At 36.8% G+C, this 10425-nt stretch overlaps 1 protein-coding gene across 1 annotated transcript in view; it reads left to right on the top strand.

Annotated features, from left to right (window-relative positions):
• The window catches only part of LOC107552550 (poly [ADP-ribose] polymerase 8-like), a 38111-nt gene continuing 27686 nt past the window's right edge, over positions 1-10425 (top strand). Inside the window, exons 1-3 of the mRNA XM_016234449.1 lie at positions 1-856; positions 1405-1459; positions 1654-1658. Coding sequence (XP_016089935.1) covers positions 766-856; positions 1405-1459; positions 1654-1658 — 151 coding nt within the window. The 5' untranslated portion in view covers positions 1-765. The remainder of the gene's footprint in view (positions 857-1404; positions 1460-1653; positions 1659-10425) is intronic.

A 10425-nucleotide genomic window follows, 5' to 3' on the forward strand; every position in this document is an offset into this window, starting at 1 on the left:
TTAGTTTGTGGTTTGATGGGTGACACAAAGTCTGAAGCACAACTTTATTTGTGTTGTAACAAACTCGCATGTTGCCGTTGTTCTAATATCAGCGTACCTGATGTGCTTTGTCTTTATGTAATCTAAATGACAATGTTCATGTTGTGATACTGCTTAATTAAAAATCAGCAACGATAAGCTGAATATATTCGCTTTTTGTTCCATGCCAATCAGAGGCCAGTGATACCGAGCAGGTCCAGCAGCAGAGAGGGCGCGTGGGGAGAAAACACGTCCATGACATCATCCGCCTTGTTGTGATTCCCGTTCCCACCGGGCTCATCTCGTGGACGCTATCACAGGATTCCCACACTGATTTCCCCCGTGTGCAACTTCTTCAGCTCCTCCGTTACGGTCTGAAGCTCACGCCCGCCGCGTTGGCTTTACATGCGGTATCTTTTTTTTCGCTCTGTGGTTTAGCTTTCGACATCGCCATTGTTGGGTTCAGCAGAAGCGTTATGAGGACGACTGCGAGATGCTTCCGGTGTAAAAGTGATATCTTCATGAAAGCTGTCGCGAGGAAGAGCTCTCCGCTGTGCTCATGCGATCGAGGCTATTGTTAGAGGAGATGAAACGGTGTCGGTTGGCGTGACACACCTGGGATTGTTACAGCAGACCTCCAAGCACGTATTCCTACTGTTCCCCACGTCCATCGTGCCTGCAAGCGGAAAGGATTCGTTTGTTTCGCTGAATATTAGTTAGAGAAGCCATTCTAGTGTGTGTTATTTCATGGGGATGTGTTCAAGGCAAGAGAGGATTCAAAAAGACGTCGACATCGTAATTCAAAGGTGTAAGGCAGAGAAAGACTGCCTGTTTTCTGGTGAGTTTCCATTGTCTCTTCTTATTAAGAGAGCTGTCTTCCTTTAACAATTGCCATGGATTTAATCAACACAACTGACAGGCTGTCAGTCTCACTGCTGATGCCTTTATTTCCTCCTCCACACAAAAGCCCGATTTGTTCAAAACCCGTATGTGGCTAATGTGCTCCAGCGTAGGCAATTGAATCTTTCCTGGACATTATAAATTATTCAATAATCAACTGCAACTGAGGGCCTAGCAAAACGTAAACTGCCTTTATTATTATTACTACCACATATTCTGCTCTTATCATCCTAATAAAGGCATTAACATTCCTCTCAGGTGTTGTTTTGTGATGTGAATGATTTTTCAATGAAGTTAGCCCACGCCTTACTATTGTTGAGCGTCACACATTTATCAGCTATCAATTCAATTCTCCTATATTCATTGTCGGTGGACAGTCCCTATTGATGTTGCCATGGAGACTACACTTGTTGAAAGGGACGTTTTTTGTGGTCCAGTGTGTTATATTGTTCAAAAACCCCAAGTTTGATTGTCTGTTTGTTTCAGACTTTCGATTCTCCGACTCCACGTTCACCTTCACCTACTCAAAAGGACCTAAAAGGTAGATATCATAGAGCCAGCTATACTCTGAATGTAAACAGTTGCTGTACACCCACACCAATGCTGTGTTTATGTTTTGAGTTATTAACTATAAGTATATTTGTCAGTGTTCGGTTCACAAAAATGAACATTTCATCATCATTTTATCAGCCTCATGTTGTTCAAAACCTTTCTTGCTTCTGTGGAAAACTAAAGATGCTGCCAGGCGGAATGACACATCCATTCACTTTTATTTTTGGAAAAAGATGGAATGAAAGTCAAAGGAGAGTGAAGCTGCCATCCTGACTAACATCTCAGTTGCGCTCCACTGAAGAAAGCAAACAATGACAAAACTGTGAACTATGAAACTATAAAACAATGATGGCGTAATAGGTGTTTTAGTCATGATGTGCAAGGCTTTAATTGGATTGAGGTTCATGTGTGTGCTCTCTTCACATTATACTAGGGATGCACGATATATCGGCCACCATATCGGTATCGGCCCATATCGGCTCATTTTTTCTGTTATCGGTATCGGCCTGATAAGAAAATTTGGCCGATATCTTAAAGCCGATAAATAATGCATTATTTCCTTCAGAGACACTTCAGATGCGCGCTGTTCGTTTGCAGCCTTTTGTGCAATTGTACATTGTAATATTGTGTTTATTTGATGTATATCTGATTTATCTCATATAGAATGCGTTTGGTTAAGTTAAAAGAGCGCTTCAGTTTACCAGTGATCATCTTTAGCTCAGCACACGCAGCTCAAACAGCAGTGCACAACATTAATAACTATGATTGGGAATGTCGTGTATATAAAATTCTAATGAGAACATTATTATAATAAAACGTTGGGAATTCTTTGGGTTTAGTTGCCGTGTTTCAGCGCGTTGTTATGGGAAGAGCGCATCCACAACAGGATCACACATTCTGACTATAGCATGCAATAACTGCGTCATTTTGTACATATATAAGTTGTAATATTATGTTTATGTTGTATTAATATTAATCTCAGGATGCATTTCCTTGAGTTAAATAAGCTGCCAGCAAAACGCTTCAGTTTACCATGTTCATTCAGCTCTTCAGCTTCAGCACGCGCAGCTCAACGGCTGCTATTTAAAACAGTGGTATTAATTTGTTACTTTTTCAAAATCATTGATACATTATTAATAACAACAACCACTTGTATTGTTCTCTTATTATTTTCATCAACAATATGGTTTAGTAATTAAAATCATTTAATTATTGTCCGTGCAGAGGCTATTCTGTTTTATTGATCTGTGGCGCATTCATTTTGATTCTTTACACGTGTAATGATGTCCAGTGACTTGTTTGCATTATTTATGCATAATTTTATTTATTTGTAAGGCTTTTTTATGACTAAATTTGGTAATGGGAGCGTAAAAATATTTTTAAAACGTACACCGTTCAAACTAGGCTGCTTATGTTGAAGTGTTTGGGATGTGGCTTTTAATGATGAGACCTTTTTTGTAATCAGGCTCTCAAAAAGTATATAACAATTTGGATATAGATTTATCGGCCAACATATCGGTTATCGGCTTTCAAAAATAAAGAATAATCGGTTATCGGTATCGGCCAAAATTTTCATATCGGTGCATCCCTACATTATACCCCATCAATGAGGACAATAACCTCTTCTTCATTGTCATTGCTCACTTCTGTTGTGGTCAGCAGTGATTATGAATTCCTGTGCATTGATAAATATGTACCACCTTAAGCATAAGCAGTCTCTAGCTGCACTGTATTTAACAATATAATGTATTTACATATAATTAATTAGCTTGAACACTGTCATTGACATATTAGACATTGACTAATCACTTTTACAGTGATGAATAGGCAGCCATTTTTAGCTGCTGTGTTCCTCACATAAAAAAGAATAAACTCATTATTGTATGCTAGTAAACAACCCAGAGCAATCTGAAACTGTCTTTTGGAGAAGATAAAGTCATGTACTTTTCTTTCTTTCTTTCTCTCTCTCTCTCTCGCTCACAATGCCGTTTTTACCCTGTGAATCTGAATCCAGCTGATGGAAATTAAAGTTTATGCTCATCGCTCTGTTGATTATGAATGCCAGTGTGTTCAAGTGTGGTTGTTTTATTTACATGTCACTCTCCAGGGGTCACACTTTTGGGGCATATTTGTGTAAGGATTTGCTTGAAAGCTGTGAATATTTGATAGATGAGGTTTGGTGTCAAGTTGAAATATTTTTGATTTATTTGTAGTAGAATGTCATTTACTTGCTGGTCTTAAGTTGACATTACAAGACCGTACAAGAAAAGCTGACGTTTGTTTACTGAATGAATGTTTGTCTCTACACTACATTCTGCTAGCGGAAGTTCATGGTACTTTCAGTTAGCAGTGGATTTGGGTTAGTCTGTGAAAGCTTGACGTCAAGTGGGCATCTTACTCAAGTCTTGTGTCTAATGCACAATATTGTCTGGTAAAAGAAAACATGAGAAGAACACCATTGTTCTAATTCTTGAAAGGGCAGTCTTTTCAATCTATTGACCTGTTTACTATACAAACCCTTAACTCTGCCAACATATTTAAGACTTCTCCACCAGATTTAGATGAGAGACAGACAAAATGGGACTTGCAACCTCATTTCACAATGAAGTCAGATGTGATACCAAACTGAAGTTTTAGCTCGAGGCCATTTAGATGAGTAATACCTGCAAAGCTACTAGACCTTGGTAAAAACGAGCCCTCCCTATAAAATTTGCTCCCTATAGTCATGCAAATTTTATGATAAATATGCTAATTAAAAATGAGTTGTCCAGGAAAGCACTTTAGGCTCACTGAAGCAGTACCAGTACTGATAAGAAGGTCCTGGAAAGAGTTATGCAAGCAGAATGGTGGATCTTGTCTTTTCAATCGTTGCTTTTAAATAAGGCCTTGGAGTTTCAATTACTGTTGGTTAAAAGTGGTTGGTTGTATCATATTATTTATTGATTTGTTTTCATGTCTTAATAGTAATTCCAACACCAAACACAAACTCTTAATGCATGTACATGTATTTGGCAATCCTAAAATTTTCACTTTGATTTTTGTAACACTGCACTAGATTGAATGTTTATTTCCATGTGCAGTCGTTTGCCACAGCAAAAATGTAACCCATTTAGGTGTTCTGAATTAAAAATGGGGAGTTCCTTGTCATCTTCTGTTTGAACTGGTTTGCAAATGTCACTCTTGTTCTTAGAGGAGGTGCCTTGCTTTATAAGCAGGAAATTAGCTGGCAGCCTCTCTATGAAAAATCATTGCACCTTGCCTTCTACAGGAAGTAGCACATTTCCTGTTTGTAGAGCTGCAACCTGCACTCAATGTCTTTCACTGAAGGATCGATGTTTCTATGTAATATAGACGTCACGTGGCCTCATTTGTTTGCACCCTTTCTTTGTCATTTTTGTGTTTTTGTATTTTCTTAACTGAAAACAGGGTAGCTCTAATATCTAATATGCCAGATAACCCTGATATTTGATACAACAAACCATTCAAAGATGGAAATTCGCAAGGAGATCACTTTTGTTAGATGTCAGTGAAAAGAACAGACAAGCCCATAATCCCAGAGATGCAGTAGTTTCTCATGAATAATCCATCATGGCTGAGATCAACACAAATTATGTTTGAGTTTCATCATCTTGGTATAACTGAATTTGCATAATTACCATGAGTGCTAAATTGTGACAAGCTCTAATTCAAACAAATGTTGTTGCATTAGATGTGGATACTGGCAGACCGCTGGAAATAAACTTTGGGTCATTTGGTATACTATATCAAAAGGATGTAAACTATTAATTCAAGGAGTTGATGAGGAAGTGCCGTAATAATATAAGATCCTATCAATGTTGTAGGTGTTGTACAGTGCAGAAAGTGAAAGTATCAAAAGCAGAAGTAGTTGGCCACGCTCGCACCACATTGGGTTTTTGTAACTGTTTTTATGCCAGTTTAAGGTTATATAAAGCACAACATCTGTCAGTGTGCAGACGTCACAGTTACAAACTGAGATACATAAATATTTGTTTAAAATGTGTGTGTTTATCATGTGTACCAAGTAAACCATATATATAAATTAATAGATTATATAAGAGGCAGGTGCTAATGTGAGGACTTTTTGAATGGTTAATGTATCAAATAGAATAATATTTTATGCAAGTGATGCAGAGAAGCTTACGTTCTGCTATAGCATTATCTGCCGAACATTTGCCTTTTTTCTGTAGTTGTTTGTGGGGCTACTACCTATTACCTGCCCGGAGGGTTCCGTTCTCCTTTGTTGGGTCATCCACATGTAGAGGTTGTTTGTTTTCACTAAAGTCCTTGCATTCTTCATTCCATATACACAGTAATGCTTTGTTTCTGTCTTGGTGAGCAAGTTTCAGGTGTAGAAGCTCCTGTCTTGGCATGTGACCCCGTTTTTTTTATCCCAGAATCAAGTCAACCAGGGCAGGCTATACCAGAGGCAATAGCTGTAATTACATTGTCATTTTGGATTTGGGTAATTGGTGGTCTATTCCCTGAAAATATGTACATTTGACATTAGAAATGGATACTTATTACTTTATGGCACTATCTGAACCCTAAAAAAAAACTTTCATTGGTCTAACTTGGTGTACTCAGTTTGTTTCCAACCTAGGCTCATTGGAAAAATGTGCCTCTATCTACATTTTTGCAAAACTCCAAAAACATCCCTATACATATACAATTCACTGGCATTTCCACCAGTGTAGGGCTGGGCAATATATTGAATATTCAATTATTTTGATTATTGAATAATTTATATAAAATTACAGGATATCGAATATTGTTGAAAATTAAGATTGATGTGCCAAAGATGGCATCAATAGGCAATTTCACTCCTGTAAACTATCCAAGAAGTGCTTATGTATTCCAGTTACTCATTCCCCACTAACTAGTAAACTGGCTCAGTAGCTCACCTGGTAAAGCATGGCACTTGTGACGCAGAGAGCATAAGTATGTGTCCCGTGAAAACACAAGTCATGATAAAAGAGCTCAGAGGTTTGTAGAAGCAAGCAAAGATGTCATGGCAGCTTCAGTAAATGTAGAAAACATTTTTATGAAGTGCGGTCACTCAGGAAATTTTTTAGTAAGATTTTACCTGAAAAGATTTTAGATTTATCATATGTTAATTAAAAAAATCTTATATAGGCCTAATATTAAATGCTGCATTTTTTGTTTATTTGGTTTTTATTTTGTTTATGTAACTCTTGTATTATTCCAACTCAGTTTTTGCCATGAAGATAGCCTTTGGCACGGCACTAAAAGTAAATAAGTACTACTACTCAATGTGTTTGCTTTTATTAACACCATCAGGTAAATTTAGGGTACGGTTTAGTGTAGGTGGTATGTTTATTTTCAAACTCAATAGAGCATTAACCTTTAGCGCCCCTTACTGAAAATTGTATTTCTGAACTGCGATGATGCGTACAAAAGTGAACATAATAGAACATTGGTTGATGTTCATGTGTTTTGAATAAAACAGATTTTTTTTTTTGTAAAAATTTTTATTTATTTATTTTTTACTTAAGACATTTAGATGTTACAAGATTTTTTTGATTAATTGACAAAACATTTTAATATTTTTTTCAGTAGCAGAAATTGATGTTGGGCAGAAAAAAAGTTAATTAGATACTGTAAAATTAGCTATTGTGACAGATTCATTTTTAAGCCTGTGAATATTAAGAAGACTTTGTGTGATGGAACATAAGCATAAACCTCATTCGCCTGAACTTAATGCATTTTTGCAGTAATTGGCAATTAGCAGATGTTTGTAACACTTGATAAAAGTGTGTTCATGTCACCAATAAAACCCTGGATCATGCATAACACGACCCAAGTCATTTTTTAATAAAGCCACGTGTCATTATGAATGCTTTCTGTGAGTGGCACCATCCTGTGTGAGACCTCAGGAGGGGTTTCACTTTCACTGAATCAATGTCTCTTCTCTGAGTTGGCATCACATAATTACTCATGGGCTAGTATTGTTTTCTATGCCAGTAGTAGTCAGAGTCTACATAGAGTATGCTTGTTTTTTGTTCAAGGAGTTATTTGCCATGATTTTTAATGGTATGTATAAGGTCATTGGCTCCATTAATTCCTGAATACATTCTCTCCTTTTGTGCAATGGAGCAAAAAACATAAGCACATAAAGGTCACCTGCATGATATTATATTTTCACTTTTGCCAGATCAGCCTATATCAAGGAAATTAATATGATTTTGGCAGTTTCATGCTGATCACTATAGGGCTTTTTAGCAAGCCATGTAATCTCCACATTAATTCAAGGCACTTCACAGGAGACAGTATCCTGTTGTCAACACTGTTCGTTGCAACCTTATTTACTTGATTGCGTGAAATGGATACCACACTTTCCTTAATTACCTCTTTACTTAAGTGTTTAGACTAGCTGTTTTCAGGACTTGCGGGCAGCACCCTTCTGGGACTTGATGGTCTCTTCTGTGAAGCGTTACTTGGAATTTATATATAACATCTCCTTATTTCCGTCAAATTTAATTGAGCCTTTATTTATTTATTTAATTGCAGTTTTGCTTCTATATTAATTTGTCTGTGTCAACGCTAGATGGGTTTTCTCTATTCACAGCATTGTGCTTCAGCATTGCACCAAAACATAAAATGAATAGAGTATTTTTTTGTAGCTGATCATTTGTTATTCATAAGCCTTTATTTGAAAAATGTAGAATGTCAACTATTCAGTGAGTGATGGACTGGTGTGATCCAGGGGGATGCACCGATAGGATTTTTTTTGGCCATACCGATTTTAACAAACAATTATTGGCCGATTCTGATACCGATACGGATATTGGTCAATTGCATAAAGCAGGGCTTAAAAATGAGAGAGAGAGAGAGAGAAAAAAGATTGGTTCACTCCAAGCAGAATCTGTATTGGAACGTTTCTGTTCCTGCGTTCCTCTGTGAATCTGGTTTGAGTAGAAAACATACCGGTTAATAACGTTATTTTTTTAAATTGTTCTTTGCCAATAATAATGTACAGCGTTTAATTTACTCAAAAAAAATCATGAAGAGTCTTGAATGATCTCTCTTAGTCATAGCCAATACATCATCTTTTCTAGATTTACCAAAGACCAAATGTATTAAACAAAAGAAAAAAACCGTCAACGCAATAAAACATTAAATAATTATTTCAAGATATTTAAAAATGTTTCAGCATGGATAAAAAAAAAAAACAACAACCTCTACTCATATAAGCGTTAATTTTGAGAGGGAAAAAAACTGCCTAAATTAGTAGGCTGTACGTTGCATTTTATTATTACATTCAGAAATAATGTAGGCTAAAATAATGGTAAATAAAAGCAAAATTACAAACACAATTAGGCTATTTTAGTTCCCTTCTCTCCACAACAAATCCTCTAAAGTTGTATTTAGGCTATATAAGCATCATGCCAAAACTAATTAATTTAAAAATGAAACTGAAGCCTACCTCTCTCATTCTGCACAAATCCAAATGTTTCCATATTCGCGAAGTATCTGGATGCTAACCTATTATTTATGTAAACTATAGGCTTTGTTCTTCACTCACATTATCGACATAAAACATCATCGTTCACATATAAGCTATATCAGCAGTGAGGTGCTGGTCACACTGAACGGAACAGACTGTACTACGGACTATTTAAATTGAGCAGTATAATTTTTGATGTTTCTTTAACTGTATTTTATTTTGATAATGAACACGCTGCAATGTCAAATTAGCAAAAATTAGTTGTATGTGTGTGTGAGGCACCGATGTGATCACTGCATTGTTTTCCCAACTGTTACTCCGTAATTTATGGTCATACCAACACACTGGTTTGTCATACAGATAAGGAGCAAAACATCATTCAAAACTGTAAAGCTTTTGTAAAAAAAGAAAAAGAAAACCACTTTCTGCAGTCCCGTTTTTTTCCGTGAACTTCGGAGCGCGTTACAATTATCCGAAACTCAGCACAATTTTTTTTCTTTCGTTTTGTTAATCTGTTAATAATGTAAGTGAAATATATTTTGTGTATCGGCCTATTCCTTTTTATGTAGCCTATATAGTTTTATTCTGTTTTCTCCGTTCACAGAAACGCTGCATGTGCGTGATGTGACCTTGTGTGAATCCGTGTTCTACACTGGTTTCTAACAAAAAGCTACCTATTACCTGCCATTCATTTTCACTTAAATGTAGGCCTAATGCTTGGCGGTTCGTGACATATCCTTGGATAAACTCTAACGCAGTGCATTGCCATTGCGACTTACCTATGATGAATTTACAGCTGAGCGCGGGCATTTCACTCTTTGGATGCGTCAGCGTCACGTTTGCATATGGCCGTACTATGCCATCTGACTAACTATTTTTTACAGATTTTATTTTGTTTTGGAAAGTATTTAACTATTTTGCCCAGAGAAAAACATTGGATTATGCAATAGACATGCAGCTTGTTGTCTCCATGCAGTTAATTAATAAACCATCGGTGTCTGCACTTTTCACGCTATTTCCGATATGCCGATGTAATCAAAAATCGGCTGATAAATATCGACGGCCGATACATCGGTGCATCCCAACATGTATGACCTTTTTATCTTAAAGGGGTCATATGATGTTGCTAAAAAGAACATTATTTTGTGTATTTGGTGTAATGAAATGTGTTTATGCGGTTTAAGGTTAAAAAAACACATTATTTTCCAGATACTGTACATTATTGTTTCTCCTCTATGCCCCGCCTTTCTGAAACGCGTTTTACAAAGCTCATCGTTCTGAAAAGCGAGGTGTGCTCTGATTGGCCAGCTATCCAGTGCGTTGTGATTGGCAGAATACCTCATGCGTGTGATGGAAATGTTACGCCCCTTACCATACTGTGATGCCGTGTCCTGGCCAGAGTGACGAGACAAAAACATTAAAACCCATTATAAATGAGGCATTTGTTGCATCCAGTGGGGACATAATTA

The sequence above is a fragment of the Sinocyclocheilus grahami genome, unplaced genomic scaffold, assembly GCF_001515645.1.
Source record: "Sinocyclocheilus grahami isolate Dianchi unplaced genomic scaffold, SAMN03320097.WGS_v1.1 scaffold453.1, whole genome shotgun sequence".
NCBI lineage: Eukaryota > Metazoa > Chordata > Actinopteri > Cypriniformes > Cyprinidae > Sinocyclocheilus > Sinocyclocheilus grahami.